This window comes from Rhinopithecus bieti, unplaced genomic scaffold (assembly GCF_001698545.2).
Source record: "Rhinopithecus bieti isolate Rb0 unplaced genomic scaffold, ASM169854v2 scaffold_34391, whole genome shotgun sequence".
Taxonomy (NCBI): domain Eukaryota; kingdom Metazoa; phylum Chordata; class Mammalia; order Primates; family Cercopithecidae; genus Rhinopithecus; species Rhinopithecus bieti.
This window is the reverse complement of record NW_016814542.1, coordinates 150335-168201: the sequence shown is the minus strand read 5'-3', so window position 1 is coordinate 168201 and position 17867 is coordinate 150335. Positions and strand designations below refer to the sequence as shown.

General features: G+C 35.3%; 1 protein-coding gene and 1 pseudogene across 13 annotated transcripts in view; one reads left to right on the top strand and one right to left on the bottom strand.

Moving 5' to 3' along the window:
- Nucleotides 1–6497, top strand: part of MARCHF7 (membrane associated ring-CH-type finger 7) — a 61119-nt gene extending 54622 nt beyond the window's left edge. For 5 of the 12 annotated variants that reach the window (XR_001881354.1, XM_017851306.1, XM_017851301.1 and 2 more), the window contains 3 exons: nucleotides 524–637; nucleotides 2227–2275; nucleotides 5215–6492. Coding sequence is in view for 10 of the 12 variants with exons in the window: in XM_017851306.1 (XP_017706795.1) it covers nucleotides 524–637; nucleotides 2227–2275; nucleotides 5215–5273 (222 nt within the window). In the remaining 2 variants the exon portion in view is untranslated. Of the gene's footprint in view, nucleotides 1–523; nucleotides 638–2226; nucleotides 2276–5214 lie in introns of all 12 variants that reach the window. The other 7 variants (XM_017851297.1, XM_017851303.1, XM_017851302.1 and 4 more) reach the window with 3 other exon arrangements.
- A 271-nt stretch (nucleotides 6498–6768) lies between these two features.
- LOC108514817 (CD302 antigen-like) overlaps nucleotides 6769–17867 on the bottom strand; it is a 24025-nt pseudogene continuing 12926 nt past the window's right edge. Inside the window, exons 3-5 of the transcript XR_001881353.1 lie at nucleotides 16132–16158; nucleotides 9698–10076; nucleotides 6769–9593 (exon numbers count right to left, since the gene is read on the bottom strand). The product of XR_001881353.1 is annotated as a CD302 antigen-like (transcript). The remainder of the gene's footprint in view (nucleotides 9594–9697; nucleotides 10077–16131; nucleotides 16159–17867) is intronic.

Below are 17867 nucleotides of genomic sequence, written 5' to 3'. Positions count from 1 at the left end.
TTTTGAATTGAAGAACTGTTTTTACTAACTACAAATTTCTGTGTGAATGATTAGTTACTCTTACCTTTATTCATTCTTTTATTTACAGTGCCTTTAAGTTCATTGTATTACACAGAAAAACACTTGAGCTATCAGAATAGATTTTAATTATAGTAGTATATTGGCATAGCTATAGATGAAATGTAATTTTTAACTAAGCATATATAGCTATAGCCATTTGTATAATGAAATCTGTGAGCTTTATAGAAAACCAAAGCATTCATTCCACCATCAAATTATTTAAAGTTCCATTTTTATATAAAGTCATTACACTAAAGAAGACTGTATGAGAATAAAAAGTAAAATTTTATGAAATTATAAAGGATAGTCTTTTTTCTTAATAAATGGCATTGTATCCCTTATTAGGAACTGGATATGAATACATTTCCTCTAGTTTATCAGTGTACTGTGAGAATGAATCTCAATTCTACTAATTTTTCATTCTCTGTATTTTTCTTTTCTCCTGTTTGCTTCCCTATTGAAGGCTGAGTATGAGTTTATCAGCTCTGGTCTCTACCTAGTGGTGTTACTGCACTTGTGCGAACAAAGCTTTTCTGATATGATGGGAAATACAAATGAACCAAGCACACGTGTCCGAGTAAGTAATAATGAAGTCGGGGAGAGGGAGGGTATGATGCAGCAAGTGTTTACCTTGGAAAGCAGATTGTTTTGTATGTTGACATCTTATTTCCTTTGGGAAGCTTTTATTTTTTAAATGTTTCTTAAAAATAAAGATACTGTAGATTTAATGGAAATTGCTGTATTCTATAACAAACAGCTTGATTTTCTCATAAAGTTATTTTAGAGAAGAAGTAATTTTCTAGCTCTCGAAGGTAATTGGAATGTATTTCATTGAAAACAGAATTGGAAATATCAAGGGAAAATGGGCTTTTATTATTAAAACAAAACAAAACCTGAGTATTATCACTTAGAAACCTGAAATTGAACTCCAAAAGCCAAAGAGTATGGGAAATTAACTTCCATTTATTTGTTACTCTTCTACAAAAGATTACCAGTGTACTAATTTTAAAGTGTCCATATTACAAAGTATTGTAGATATGGAATAGTTGGTTGTTTACTGTGTACGCTGTTAGCCGTAATATGACATTTGGGCCAGCTGTATGTTAGGTATTTATAAGTAAATGATGCTCTTTGCCTCAGTGTACCAGAGGAAACTTTATGCTCTGCTGCCTGGGCCATTTTGTGTAGCAAGGGCTAAGGTCTCTATATATCTGCCATTATTGTAGCATTCTGAACACTTCATATCTTGAAATGTGTTCATAAATATATCCTTCAAACTTCCTTATATAAATGTTAACTTCGATGATAAAAATGTAGTAGAGTTCATGTAATGTTTTTATTTTGAACATTATCAAGTAACTGCAATTCAATGTATATAATACTCTTTCTAAATTAGTAAAATATTTTTCTTTATTTTATCATCATGTGGACATTATTCCAGTGAGCCAGTTAATAGATAATTATCATTGAAGAGCATTCATATTATCAAGAGAATTCAGAATTTGAGCAAAGATCTCTTGACTTCTAAATACTTTAGAATTGTGAACCCCTAAACCTTTAATACCATAAAATGATTTCTAAAAAGGGACCTTAAGTCTTCAGAATGAATAAACCATATAAAACATCTAAGAACTTTTGAATTCATGTGTTTCTAAAAGTTCGTATTAAGTTTTAAAAGTGGAAAATTACAAAATGTTGAATGATACTCCAAAGTGGAACTCATTAGGATTTTTTTAATGTATAGAACCAAATGTATACTTTTATCAAATGTAGGTAGGAAAATATTGGTTCTTGAGAGTGTGTGTGTGTGTGTGTGCCCACTGAAACTGAATTTATTTGGGTCCAAATACAAGGGTGGTTTTTTGGTTTTTTTTCCCTCCATTTCATAATTTTTTGAAGTGTTTATAAGAAGACAGTATCATTGGATAAAATTATTGTATCTGCTCCCAATTTTTAAAAACTGGTTTCTACATGATTATAAAGATTATATAAAACATTTAAAAATTAATACCATTAAGCTTGTGATTTTGATGGGGGGGAGAAAACCCCTATTTAAAGGCTTAAAATGATGTTTAACTTTTTAAGTAGAAATGAATCTCCTATACTGATTCTCTAGAGCCATTTGCAACATTTAAACTACTGTATTTCTTTCTGCATTGTTTCTAGTTTATTAACCTTGCAAGAACTCTTCAGGCACATATGGAAGATCTCGAAAGTAGGTGGAATTTCCCCTCCCCAGACTTGTTGAATTTACTTTTGCAAATTAAACCCAAAGCAAAACCTAAGTATATATTCTGTTCTGCCAAATTAGAGCTCATTTATAGACTTAATCATACCAAAATGATTGATTTGGGAAATATGGGTTGGGCAACTGACATTAGTGTTTTTTTTTTTTTTTTAAAGCATATTTTAAGGTATGGAACGATGTAATTTTAACTGCATTTTACTTTTTTTTCAAAGAGAAATTTATTGTTGATCACCTTGATTTCAGGATTTATAATAAAAACGAAGGCATAAATCTTAACTACTAATCAAACCACATTTCTTAATCTGTTAGGATTTTGTTTTGTTTTGTTTTTGGTAAGAAATTTTACCTGTTACTCAGCTTTGTTAGATCATAAGAGATTATTCCTGGGCTTACATATGATTCCAGGAAAATATGGGACAAGGAATCCTAATTCTGAATCCATATCAGAAGCCATAAAGGGCTTTTGTTTGTGGGTTTTTTATTGTTGTTGTTGTTGTTTGGCTTTTTGTAGGTCCTCATGGACCTTTAATAGGTAGCCAGCGCTGCCAACAGCTCCAGTCTCTTAAGATCACATTCCAGCCTCAGGATTTCTGGCTGGGATTATAAGTGAAGGCACTTAATTCTCAAATCTTTACAGGCATCTGTACAGCCTATCCTCTTCTTAATGTCCTGTAACTTCCAGGGTGCTTCATACCATGTGGGCACATGTATTGGCTCTGGAACAGCTAGAAATTGAAGATTACCCCACCCACCCCCTACATATTTTACTTTTTCACCCTTTGTTACCCATTCCAAAACACTACCTGAAGTGTCTTTTAAAATATGTATTCTTCAGTTGAATACTGAAGAATTACTTTCTGTACTCATCTTCAAATTATTTGGAATGTTATCTGTAGTGCGCACAACATTTTTACTTTTACAGAAAGCTCAGCATCCTTTGAAGTAAGGTTTAAAAAAGACTTAGTCCTCATAGGAACCTTTTAATTCTAGGTAATCTAAATGATAGATTTTGTCATTAATTCTATACTACTTTCAACTTTCAAAAGCGTCTTGAGATGAAACCACGGTAGTTATTTTTCACATTGGTTAATTAGGTATGTGAAAAGAAAGGAGTCAGTGCCCGAATTCCTTGGTATAAAATTTATACTTTCTCTTATACCGTCTTTCAGATCCCTTAGGGGTTGGCCTAATACAGGTCTCTGTTTTTTAAATTACAATTTATACTTTGCTCAATATCGTATGATAGTAATTTGTTTGTGTATGTTTTCCCCGATTTCCTCCATTTTAAAAAACTAACATTCTCGTTTAAAACTTTAATTGTCGTTAAACATAGTTTGTCTGCTCGCTAACATGTGCGAAGGAAAAAGATGGAGGTGAAATATGTCCAAACTCAAATGAGCATGAAAGACAAGGGGTTTGCCCTGCCCCAAGTTAAACCTAAATATTAGAGTATTATACATTCTGAAATGGGCTCTGTAAATTGTCCCTCTCCTGTGGAGCTTAAATGGAAAAACGCAAGAAGTTCGTGTAATAAGCTATAATCTTCTTTTTTTTTTTTTTCTTTCTTTTTTTTTTTTTGAGACGGAGTCGTTGCCTCTGTTGCCCTAGGCTGGAGTGCAGTGGCGCGATCTCAGCTCACTGCAAGCTCCGCCTCCCGGGTTCACGCCATTCTCCTGCCTCAGCCTCCCGAGTAGCTGGGACCACAGGCACCCACCACCTCGCCTGGCTAGTTTTTTTTTGTATTTTTAGTAGAGACAGGGTTTCACGGTGTTAGCCAGGATGGTCTTGATCTCCTGACCTCGTGATCCGCCTGCCTTGGCCTCCCAAAGTGCTGGGATTACAGGCGTGAGCCACCGCACCCGGCCTTAATAAGCCATAATCTTTTAGTTTGGTATTTCTCAGTGATACAGCATAAAACTTAATAGAGTTTATATCAGTCATGAGTTAGTTATATGCTTGTGTCATTTATTAAATGGATTTAAATCTATTAGTGTTGCATAGTTTTTCTGTGCTTTGCCCTAGGTTGATTCCATTTGTTGGATGCTCTTAATTTGTCCAGTGTAAATATAAAAAGAGAGTGCATTAAGCCTTTTGCCCTTGATAATGGGGGAAAGATGCTGATTAGATGTTTATTTTAGTGAGCTTGCATTTTCTTTCACATGCAAAGCAGTTCATAGAATTCATAGTTTTATACTTACTATGTCTTTCCTAAAGACACCGAGGATGCTTTATTTTTAACTCTTGAGCCACTAGTGACTCTTGAATAAATTGAGGTCAGAAATGTTGCAAAAGTGATAAGTTTCTGACAGTGTGGAGACAGGGGAATAATCAACAGTAGGTTTTTACTGAATCCAATTATTTTAATTTAGGCTGTGTCTATATGAAGCTTTTTTGACTTACTAAATGAACTTTTACCTTGGCATTGTATAGACATAGCTTTGATGTAAATTGGAAGAACACCCATAACCTCTTATTCTATGTACATTTCTTTTCATTCTCATCGGATGCATCAAACATGCAGCGGTAATAAGCCAGATTCTACTCAGGTGTGTGAGAGCACTTGCCTTAAGTTCACTTTTTTCCTAGTGTTTATGTATCATTAGCTACTATGAACACAGATTGATCTCAGAAACATTTTAGAAGATGCTCTTGAACCACATTTTAAGCATTTTCATTTTATAAAATTGATACAACATTACAAAAGATGTGGGGGCGGGAGCATTGTGGTTGGGCATCACCAAGTCAAACCACCCTAACCCTGTCATACAACTTATCATTTTGATCAAACAGTATACTAAATTGGGATTTTTGTTTTTACAAGTCATTGCTGTTCTGGCTTCATATTTACACTTCCCATTCTTATCCCCATTAAAATCATTCTTGATCATCCTGTTTTCTTTCAACAGCTTCAGAGGATGATTCCGAAGAAGATGGAGACCATAACAGGACATTTGATATTGCCTAACTTCATATAAGACAGATGGATGATCTGTAAACACAAATGTTTATTAAAAATGGCAATTAAATATAAATTACTTTTGTGGGGGAATGCCTAATACATTTACTATATATAAAATGAATATATACATACACATGTATGCCTGTATATATATATTCATTCTCAATTGTTGCTGAATTAAAATTCTGTTGGACTTTTTAACATAGCAAATCTGATGTTTATAAACTGGTAATCAAAAAGGTTTTTTTCTTTGAGTGGGGAAATATTACCCTTGTTTTAAATAAGCAATGCCTATCAACCCTTTTTTTGTGTTCTGATTACTGTAGGCTTATTTATGAAAAAAAGATTTGTGTTTTACTCTCTTGCTAGTGAGAAAAGTGGGACAAAATATACTTTTGAAATAAAATGCTATATGGCACCTAATTATTTTTTCTTTTAAAATGCCTTAAGTTGCAGCTCATTTTGGTAATCATTTGCTTCCAGTGTTTAAAAATTTATAAAAGAATGGGGAGAAGGTTATGAGAAGAGCATTATATTAGGTTTCCAAATTTAATTTGAATTCCAAATTCATTTAGCAATAAAACCTAATTTTTAAAAAGTATATAAATATAAAATGTATAAATGATGGATAGATTTTGTATTGATTTGCAAAATGCAGATTATATTTGATAGGCTATAGTATGTAGATATTCCTTTTAGGAATATTACAGCTGTAAATTATATGAGACTTGCCAGTCAAATGCTATTTGGTTTAAAAAAAATTATTGCAATCTCAAGTTAATGGAATATTTTTAAATCCCACATTCAGAGTTTAAAACACTGGTTTTCAATGTGTTTTTTAGTGTTGTCACTTCTTTATAGATAAATATATAAATAACCTGTTTGGATCCTGGTCGTTTCTAACTGTTCCTTGGTAATTCTGAGCATTTATTTGATGACTTAATATTTTTCACTACCTTTGGAGAACAGATGAACATTATTTACCATGAATGGATCTATACTGTGGTCATGAGTTGTGTATACTTCCACAACACTGTATTTTTCTTCTGTCAATACCCTTAGGATACACTTTAAAACACCTTAAGGTCTGATGTTATGGCAACAAACTACTTTTTCAAACCTAAATGGAACCATGTAATTTCTCAAGTGAATGAACAATTTGCCCACACTTAGTTTGTTGGTCTTATGTAAAACATTGGCTCGAAATAAAGTGCACACGGATTTAGTTTACAGTTTGAAATGTTTCCTTTTAAACTGGTGCTCGAAGAAGACATCAAACTTCATAACCAATAATTTTATTAAAATTGCAAATCTCATTTTAAGCAGTAATATAAATGTTCTAAAATATTGCTCACCTTTTGCCAGTTATCTTTGCATTGTCTGTCTTAAAGCAAAAATATAAAATTTTAGGGTGGTAGTTTTAATATATTCTGTGGGTCCTTAGGGATGCTTTGAATTTGAAGTATATATACTTTTAATAAAATTCAGTGTGACAATTATGTTCTGCTTAACCCATAAAACTTTATTTAAAAATTTTAACTACATGGTACAAAACATTGATTGGTATGCATATAAGATAATTCTGTATAGTTTTGTCATTAAATTAATGCTAAATGACAGTGATAACAATGGCTTAAGCTTTACAGTATTCTTGTAGTTCCCTAGTACCACTTAGTATTTAAATATTGTCATATTAGCTTCAGATTATCATGTAAATGACAGTAGAGGAATTAGAGAAAAGGCTTTCATTGGTTATCAGTTTTAAATTCTAAACAAAAGAGACCTTACACTGCTCACTACAAAGAATGCAATTTTCTAAGAAAATGTAGTTTAAAATGTTATTCTAAATATCTGCCAAAGAATTATAGTTATTACTAGCTAAAACAAAGATGTTGAAGAAAGCAGTTTCTACATTCTGAATGTAGTAAACAAGCCTGCCTGTGTAATCCAATTATCTCTTGACTAATGAGTAGATAAGGGGCCCGTTATAGATGTTCTGGTATATAAAGAAAATTAAAATGTAGGCCGAGTGTGGTGGCTCACACATGTACTCCCAGCACTTTGGGAGACCAAGGTGGGTGGATCACTTGAGGTCAAGAGTTTGAGACCAGCCCAGCCAATATGGCGAAACCCTGTCTCTACCAAAAATACAAAAAGCCAGGTGTGGTGACAGATGTCTGTAGTCCCAGCTACTAAGGGGACTGAGGCAGGAGAATCGCTTGAAAACCTGCAAGGCGGAGATTGGAGTGAGCCAAGATTGAGCCACTGCACTCTAGCCTGGGTGACACAGCGAGACTCCATCATATATGTATATAGCACTTCATTACCAGAGGCCTCTTGGCCTGTTGAAAAATGAAACCAAATATTGAAAATTAAATCAGAGTTTAAAACAGCTGTTTTGGAAGAGCTGCCATTAGGTAGAAAGTATCAAAACGTACAGAAGAAAGTTGTGTGGGAGTTGAGTGGAAGGTAGGATTTAAGAGCAGCACTGCCCAATAAAGCTTCCTATAATGAAAATGTTCTATGATGTATGTTGCCCAGTATGGTAGCCACTAACCACCTGTGATTTGAACACTTGACAGTGTGGCTAATGTAATTGGGAAACTGGATTTTAAACTATACTTTATTTACTTAAATAGCCTCATGTGGTTAGTGGCTCATTGGACATTGTAGTTCTAGATGTTTGAGAGTGTTGGTTTTAAGTTGGACTTAATCACTTTCCTACCCAAATTGTACCACTCCTTTAAGAACTCCTTTATAGAACTCTTAGTTGATATAATATGCCATAATTTTACTTTGCCTGTAGTTCTTCAAGGAGTGGTACAATTTGGGTAGGAAAACCAGGGAGGAATTCCAGGATAATGTTCAGTATTGACATTAGTAATAGTCTATCAATAATAAAATAGACATCTCAAACACTACACCACATCTCAGAAATGTAAGGAGCATGCTTGTGCTTGTGTAACAGCTGGTGTAATGCCTGCATTTTCAGTACCACATAGCCACACTGTTAATAGTTTTCTGTCACTTTTTAGTTACTCATGTCTCATTAATGATAGTGCCGTTAATTGTGATGAGTGTTTTCGATTCATGTGGTCAATAAAAAGATTACAAAAGCTGGGACTTTGTTGCCATTAGTCAAGCTAGTGAGATAGTATATCTCCCCATAAGAAAGTAAGATAATTGATGGGGTGTGGATTCAGGAGAAGGATTACTTTTCTTTGAGATTCAGACTTCTAAATATAGACAATATACTTCAGTCAGTAATGGATCACATATAGAACAGTGTTCCCTTAGTAGACCATATTTTTACTGTACCTTTTCTATATTTAGATACACAAATACCGTTGTGTTACAGTTGTCTGCAGTATTCGGCACAGTAACATGCTGTGTAGGTTTGGAACAAAATAGGCCATACCATCTGGGTTTGTGTAAGTACAAGCTGATTTTCACACAAGAAGATTCCCTAACTATGCATTTCTTAGAACGTATCCCCATTGATAAGTGATACATGACTAGTTTATGTGAAATTTATACATTCTATCTTTCCTGTTTTTGATTTATTGATGGTGAGGAAAATCACTCATTTCAGCTTTTTCATTTTTTTACTCCCCAAATGATTTTCACCTTTTCTTAAAATGTACAATAAATGCACTGAAAACTTTGATCATTGTCACTACAGTTGTACTTAGTGTTTTCTTTGGTGTTTTCTTCGGTTTTATTTACACAGTTTTCATGTCGTTGAAGGAAAAATTTATAAATGCTTGAGGAGAATGAGATATCTCTTGTACAGGGGAAGGTACGAAAGGTACGGTGGCAAGAAAGAAATACTTAAAGGGGCACTAGGATATATAAGTCTTAACCTAATTGCCAGCTTTCTCCATGCCATCCTGGACACAGCGATCATATTTTGTTTCAAAAGACTTATAAACATTCATTAAAACTTGAATCATTTTTGATAAAATGGTGTGTGTAATGAAACTAAAATTATGTGGTGTGGGGTGTTAAAAGTTGTAAAATTTTCTTCATCTAAATCATAAAAGGAGATACACATTCTAGTGGAATTATCTGCCAAAGAAACAATTATCAAAGATATTGAAATGTATGGAATGTACTTAAAATCACTTATTCCCCATTTCATGTTTACTAGTAAACGTATGTGGGTCAACTAACTATAAGGGAAGATACAACAGGCAAGATAAATAGGCTGGGCTTTTATTTTTATCTGCTTCTTGGGCTTTAAGCTTTCCTTCATTCAAGTGACAGATTCTGCATTTGATGGAATGCTTAAAATCACTATATTAGATCTAAGATCATTTCTAAAACCTGTTTTTTTAATGAACCTAAAGATTCTTTTCACAACAGATGAATATATAAAATGTGACTGGAATAAGGAAAACCATTAAAACTCTAANGATCATTTCTAAAACCTGTTTTTTTAATGAACCTAAAGATTCTTTTCACAACAGATGAATATATAAAAATGTGACTGGAATAAGGAAAACCATTAAAACTCTAATATCCAATGTCAAGTTTTATATTAAAATTTTTCCCAAGAATCTCTGCCAGGGCATTTTGTTGATGTCTTAGTGCAAGATTACCAAAAACTTACTCAAATTGAACAGGATATTCATTTTCTTCTCCAACTACCAAAACACAGTCTTCGTTATAAGGTGATTGGGGTGCAGTTGAAAAAACTGGTGAAACGAGAATCAGAATGTTTTTTGTACAGGAACCAAATGATTGCTCCCAAAACTGTCAAAATTACTGTGCTAGCAATCACCAAAGCTGATATTAAAATATGGTTATCTGAAAAGGAAAAGACAAAAGAACATATGGGAGATTAGGGTACACAAGTTGCCAAGTATATTTTGATGAGCACAACTGTAGTTTTTTGTAAACATTTCTCTGTTGAGAATTTCCCACACTGATGAGAAAACCAAGAATTGCACATTTGTTACTATCAAGATTTATATTTCTTGGCCTGAAGAATATTACTCATTTTTTCTAGGAAGTTGTGCACTTCTCCACTCTCCTGAAGATCCCAAAATGGAAATACCCAAGTATACCATGCTCCAGTTTGTGTTCCTTTGCTTTACTTTCTAAGACTACAAATTCAGACCTACTGTTCCCTTTAGGAATTCTAGTATTTAGATAATGTGTTACATTATTGAGGTTTAATGGTTCACCTGGCTTTGGAGATTTAAGATTTGTTTAACTGAAAAAACACCCAAGAGCTGCAGTAAAAGTACCTTGCTTTTGGGTGTCTGCATTCATTCATTCATTTGTGTGTTTCCCTGAAGTTCTGTAAGTATGCCCAGTTTTGCAGTTCTTGCCTATTCAAACCCTTGTAATCTTTCTTTAAGAATCTAGTTTAATAAATTGAGGAAAGTAACTTGGTTTAGGAGGACAAAAATACTTTTGGGCAGGTACTTGTATTATGTATAGTAGTAGACTAAAGAATGCGAAAATTTTCAGAATAATTTTGACAGATTTTGATTATTAAATATATTCATAATACCCATTATTTCTAACTGGTGCTTGTTAAAATGAGACCTGGAAGTATTTAAGATTATGAGATAAATCTGGCCAGATTATTTGTTAAAGTGAGGGAGAGCCATTGATATTTTTCAGATATTGATAGGATTTTTTGGGAGGAGTGAGGAAATGGTCACAAGTGAATTATCTTTTAATCCTGAAATAAAATTTGGTGGTAAAGATTTGGTAAGGTGTGAGGGTGGATTTGTTGGTATTATTAAAGACATTAAAATGAAAAAAAAAAAGCCAAGAATTCTGTAAACTGAGTTCAAATGGGGTTCTTCCATAGTTTTTGGCTACGGCAACCTCCACCTTCTGGGTGCCAGTGATTCTCATGTGTTAGTCTGGGTAGCTGAGATTACAGGCACACGCCATGATGTCCAGCTAATTTTTGTATTTTTAGTAGAGAGTTTTGCCATGTTGCCCAGGTTGGTCTGAAACCCCTGGCCTCAAGTGATCTGCCCCCCTCGGCCTTCCAAAGTGCTGGGATTACAGGTGTGGGCCACTGTGCCCAGCCCCGTGGTTAGTTTTCTTAAAATTAACACAGCCCATTTTCAGTGTAGAACCTTAACTTTACCAATGTGAACACACTTTATTTCAGTCTACTAATGATTGTACAATAATCACTTCATAATCAGTAGCATCTACGTTAAAAATAGGTATTACATGATGGTAATACAGAAAAACAAGTCTGAAAGATCATGGTAATTGAGATATTTACAGACTAAATCATAGCTTTAAAAGACCTGGTATCCTAAGAACTGGACAGCATCCAAGATGGGTGAGACACAGTAAGTATATATGCTGCTTTTATTTTCACATTCTGCAAGTGACCTTTAGCCAGAGTTGACTCCACGGGTTTTAGTTAGCTGCATACTATTAAATGTGTGACAAAGTCAGTTGTCAAGGCAACTGATGAGCAGTGTATTAAAACAATGTGGGCCGGGCGCGGTGGCTCAAGCCTGTAATCCCAGCACTTTGGGAGGCAGAGATGGGCGGATCACGAGGTCAGGAGATCAAGACCATCCTGGCTAACATGGTGAAACCCCGTCTCTACTAAAAAAAATACAAAAAAAACCAGCCGGGCGAGGTGGCGGGCGCCTGTAGTCCCAGCTACTCGGGAGGCTGAGGCAGGAGAATGGCGTAAACCCGGGAGGTGGAGCTTGCAGTGAGCTGAGATCCGGCCACTGCACTCCAGCCCGGGTGACAGAGTGAGACTCCGTCTCAAAAAAAAAAAAAAAAAAAAAAAGTGTAGTTTGTATCTGGAGATTAGGATAGTTTTACATTAGGAAGTCTATTATCCACCTCATTAATTAAAGGAAAAATCCATTACTTGCTTGAGCACATAATAAGTATTTACCATGAAATCCTACTTTTTTAAAGAAAAAATTTAGGAAAATACTTTTAGCCTAACAATGTTCCTTACTTGAGGAAACATAACAAACATTGAAACAAGCTTTCACTTCTTTGTCATTTCTTACGCCTATTTAATCCATTTTCTCAACTTTCTGAAATTCCTGTGGCAAAGGTCAACAGTGATCTCTTTATGACTACATGCATAAACACGTGAATGTTTTAGTTCAACGTGAGGCAACTAGATTGTTAGCGGTCCAGACTTGAAGTTATCTCCTCACTTGGCTTCCTTGACTTTGCTCTCCTGTTTTTCAGATGACTGCTTCCTAGTCATCTTTGTGGACTCAAAGCTTTCCATGGTTGATCTCAACCATTCAAGTTTTGTATGTAAATCCATAGATAAATATGTGTGTGTACCCCCACTTTACTCCCAAATCCCTTGAATTCCTGCAAATAGCCACTGCCCAGTCATCCAATCTGGAAATTATAGACTTCCTCTCTATTAATTATCAAGACTACACATTTTTCTTCTGTTTCCTATTTGACTGCTACTTTCATGCCCTAGTTCTAACACTGATCATCTGAGGCCCGAACTATACATCATCCACCTCAAAAACTGAAACATTTTGTAGAGCTGTAACCTCAGGTTAGTTTGAGTGCCAACTGTGTGCATTTAATTCTGAGGCACAGGCTTTAAATGACTTGCCCAAGTCCATTTAGTAAGTGACAGCAAAAATTCAACCCTTCACCTTGGTCCTGATTTGTCATCTCAGATAACCTGTCCTTGAAGATTTAACTCCCGTGTCCTCTCTAGTAACCTTTGCTGAACCCAGCTTGGACTAACTTGCCCTTTCCTGTCTGTCTGCCACACTAGGTGCATCCGACTATGGACACCTTAATTCTGTTGAAAGTATTCTTCCCAAGGGAGTCTTCCAGCTTACACTTGGTATGAAGGGGAACTCCCTGTTTGCCAAGATTGCAGCTACACTTAATTATTGGGTGGTTTTCCTTGCTGCTTCAACTCCATGTTCACTACCGTTACTCCTTAAAGTCAGACTAAGCGTAATCCCTGTCTATCTACATGACAGGCTTTCACTTTGACTTTAGGTCTTCATTCTGCAAACTCATGGCCTTATCAAATGAGGCCTTCCCTGGCCACCCTACTAAAAATAAAAAAGTACAACACCTCCCTTCTTGCACTGGAATTCATCCATATCTGCCTATTTTCCCTACAGGATATGTCACTATCTCACATATTTTTGTTTTACCCTTCCCACTAGAATGTATGCTTGAGAGCAGGGGCTTTTGTTTTGTTCATTGCTCTGTCTTCAGTGTCTAACTTTAGGAGAAAGTCTGACACACAGTATTTACTCACTAAATTATACACACATATTTAATACAGATTTACATACACATATATACATGTAATGAATTTAGAGATTACTTTTTCTGTAGTCTGAAGACCCTGTGTTGCCAGATGTTTCATCTATTCATGGTTTTGAAGCCATGGACATATTTTTCTAAATGTTCCAACTTACATGTATCTTTCTATTTTTTCCAAAGTAATACATTTACATAGCTTAGAAATCAGTTCTAGAAGATACGTAATGAAAATACTGTGCTGCTCCACTACTACTCACCTGAACATCCATTCCTTAAAAGTTAACTACACTCCTGTTGCTTCAGCTGTTTATCTCCATGTCTCAATAACATGCTTCTGCTACTTGATTTTTTTAAATGTAATTTAAAGAATGATATGTAACAAATGATATCTTAGGTGAGCAATAGCATTAAGTATATTCACTTTGTTGTGCTACATCACCACCATCCATTCACAGAACAACTCATTTTGTAAAATGGAAACTCCATTTCCCCCTGACCTAACCCTTGGCAAAGAGTTTCTTGGTGAGGTTGACTACTTCAGGTACCTCATACTGTAGGTGAGAATTATACAGAACTTGGCCTTTTGTGACTAGCTTATTTTTCTTTTTCTTTTCTTTCTTTTTTTTTTTTTTTTTTTAGATGGAGGCTTGCTCTGTCTCGCCCAGGCTGGAGTGCAGTGGAGTGATCTAGGCTCACTGCAGCCTCTGCCTCCAGGTTTCAACTAATTTTTTTTTTTTTTTAGTAGAGACGGGATTTCGCCATGTTGGCCAGGCTGGTCTCCAACTCCTGACCTCAGGTTATCCACCCGCCTCGGCCTCCCAAAGTGTTGGGATTACAGGCGTGAGCCACTGCGCCCAGCCTGTGACTGGCTTATTTTGTTTAACCTAATGTCCTTCAGGTTTATGAATGTTGTAGCATGAGTCAGAATTTTCGTCTCTTTTAAGGCTAAATGATACTCATTTGTATGTGCAGATTACATTTTGTTTCTCTCTTCATCAATGGACACGGGTTGCTTCCACCTTTTGGCTATGTCAGATGATGCTATGAACATAGATACACAACTATCAAAGAGATGGGTGTACGGATATTAAAGACTCCTTGCTTTCAGTTATTTGGGATACATACTGAGAAGTGGAATTGCTGGATCATATGGTAATTTTAATTTTTTTGAAGAACCACCACACTGTTTTTCAGAGGCTGCCCCATTTTACATTCCCACCACGAGAGTTCCAATTGCCGCATATCCACACTTAACGCTTGTTACTGTCTTCTTCCTATAGATGAATGAGGATGTAATTCCTGTATACACACAAACTCAACACTTCTTTTCTTCTCCTCTGTCATAGTTATACCGTAGTAACCCCCAAACAGAAAACTGACAAAGGACTCAGATTCAATTTTTTTTGTTTTTAGACGTAGTCACTCTGTCACCGAGGCTGGAGTGCTGCAACCTCCACCTCCCAGGTTCATGCAATTCTCCCTGCCTCAGCCTCCCAAGTAGCTGGGATTACAGGCACTCGCCACCGCGCCCGGCTAAGCTTTGTATTATTTAGCCTGGCCCATATCCAAATTTAAAGAAACGAAAGTTGTTTTAAAAATTCCTACCAATAATAAAGGCAACTCGATAAAAATAATATGGGTGGCTGGGCATGGCGGCCCAACGCCTGTAATCTCAGCACTTTGGGACACTGAGGTGGGTGGATCGTTTGAACCCAGGAGTTTGAGACTAGCCTGGGTAACATGGTGAAACCCCATCTGTACAAAAAAAATTATCTGGGCATGGCGACCCACACCTGTAGTCCAAGCTACTTGGGAGGCTGAGGTGGAAGAATTGCTTGAGCCCAGGAGGTGGAGACTACAGCGAGTCAAGCTCCACACTCCGCACTCCGCAAATGGGTAAAAGCCTCTTCACAAAAGATATACAAATAAATAATCATCTGAAAGGTGCTCAACATCATCAGGTAAATGAAAAGCCGCAAAAAGATCACTACACACCTGATCTGAATGGTAAAAATAAAGAAATTGACAATATCATCATGGGATGAACATGGAGCAAATGGAACTTGGACACGCTGCCAGTAGTAACATGATTTAAGCATTTTGAAAAATTAATTTGGTGGTTTCTAATAAATCTAAATACATATACTTGCCCTATGACCCAGCTTTCTACTTTCTAGAATATACTCAAAGAAAATGAGAACATAGTCCAAAAGATGTATGAGAATGTTCATAGGCAGCTCTATTCAAATTAGTTTGAAACTAGAAGTGATCCAAATATCCATAAACAAGAGAATGGACAATATATGATAATTTATAAAGTATTATAAAGCTTAGGGAAAAAATTCAGTGAATGTGCACAACACAGATGAATCTAAAAAAAATTCCCGAGTCAAAGAAGCTAGACAAAACTACATATTGTAGAATATATTTAAAATGTCGTCTTATTACTAAGAGACCTTTCTACATTCTTATAAAATTGTTCTACTTTATATTACATAATTTTAAAAGGGATCTGTAATAGTATTTTAATATGCCAGAATTTTGACATATTTTAATTGTGGGAAAATTTAAAGACCAAATCATTACTTACCTGATAAATATTTCCTTTTGTATGGAACTAAAATAGGAAAGAAAATTAAAATTAGAATATATGCTTTATTATAGGATTGACTTTAAACATGTTCACAATCATTAAAAATAAACCCTTTTATTAGTAGCTTAATATCGACATATTCATAGCTTAAAATCCGTATTTCTTTGCCTCATTAATTGTGTCTTGTCTGTTTTGAATTTAGTTTTTAAAGAAAGCTGTAGAGGGCTCACAACATGCATTAGCTTGGTTGGTGGAAACGAATATAGGATCTTGAGGAAAAGACAATAACGAGGTAAAGGAAAAAGGATTCTGCTTGGAGAGTATAGAAAAGAAATGTCGTAAAATTAAACAGCTGTGACCCTAACTACCTTACTATGGATGTACTATTTCTGATGTTTTGAAGTTATAGTTTAATTAAAAACTTTATGTAATCGCACCATGAGGTGCAGTACCTGAAAAGAACCAATTTTTTACAAAACAAATATTTGAAGTTGAATACTACTACCATAAAACTATGATGAACATTTTGATAATCACTGTAAAACTAATAGTAGTCAAGGATCCTGCCGTAGCAAGTAAAGAAATGTACATACTTCCGTATGTAAAGAAAGGAATTAAGCAGAGCAGGATGTGGAGTTTTGGTTTACAGTTGAAGTAGAAGGGGAAAATACTAAGGATGCAAAATGGGGAAATGGTTGCTTATATCATGTTTCAAGCACCCCAAATTCATATTTTGAAACATTTAAAAAAAAACAAAAACTTTTTTTGTAGAGATGGTGGTCTTGCTATGTTGACAAGGCTGCCTCAGCCTCAAAAAGTGCTGGGATTACAAGCATGAGCCACTGTGCCCAGCCCACATTTTGAAAATTTAAGTTTCTTTAATGAGAAAACATTTACTTTCTAACACTTAGAATAACAAACTGTGTAGTATTTTAACAAATATCATCAAAATACTGTTGTGGGCCAGGATAATTCTGTTCATTAAAAAACCTTCTGGGCTAGACACAGTGGCTCACGCCTGTAATCCCAACAATTTGGGAGGCCGGATTGGAGCAGACCACAAGGTCAGGAGTTTGAGACCAGCCTGGCCAATTTGGTGAAACCCCGTCTCTACTAAAAAATAAAAAAATTAGCCGGGCGTGGTGGCACGTGCCTGTAGTGCCAGCTGCCTGTAGCGCCAGCTACTCGGGAGGCTGAGGCAGGAGAATCGCTTGAAGCCGGGAGGCAGAGGTTGCAGTGAGCCAAAATTGCGCCACCGCACTCCAGCCTGGGCGACAGAGAGATACTCCGTCTCAAAAAAAAAAAAACAAAAACAACTTCTGATGGGTCAGAAGAAAACATTTTAATTCCAAATAAATTATAAACTATGATGTAGTTTTTGTTTGCCTAAACAAAGGATGTTCTTATGGAGAATCGAATTCCCTGTAAAGTAACACAAGAATTCTGGAATTATACATGATTATTCTTCACCACTTCTGCTCACTCAAATCACATGCAAAGAGATTATAATAATTCCTTTAAAAAACAAGAAATTTTTGACCTCTTGCAAACACTAAGCAGATAGAATAAAAGTATGCCTATTTCATGTGATCTGGCCTTACCTCCTAAATGTAAGAGAATTATAATTTGAGTTCCAAGAGACTTAAAAGCAAACCATCCTATTAATACATTCTGAAGTCTTATTCCCTATTTTTTTTTTTTTTTTTTTTTTTTTTTTTTTTTTTTTTTTTTTT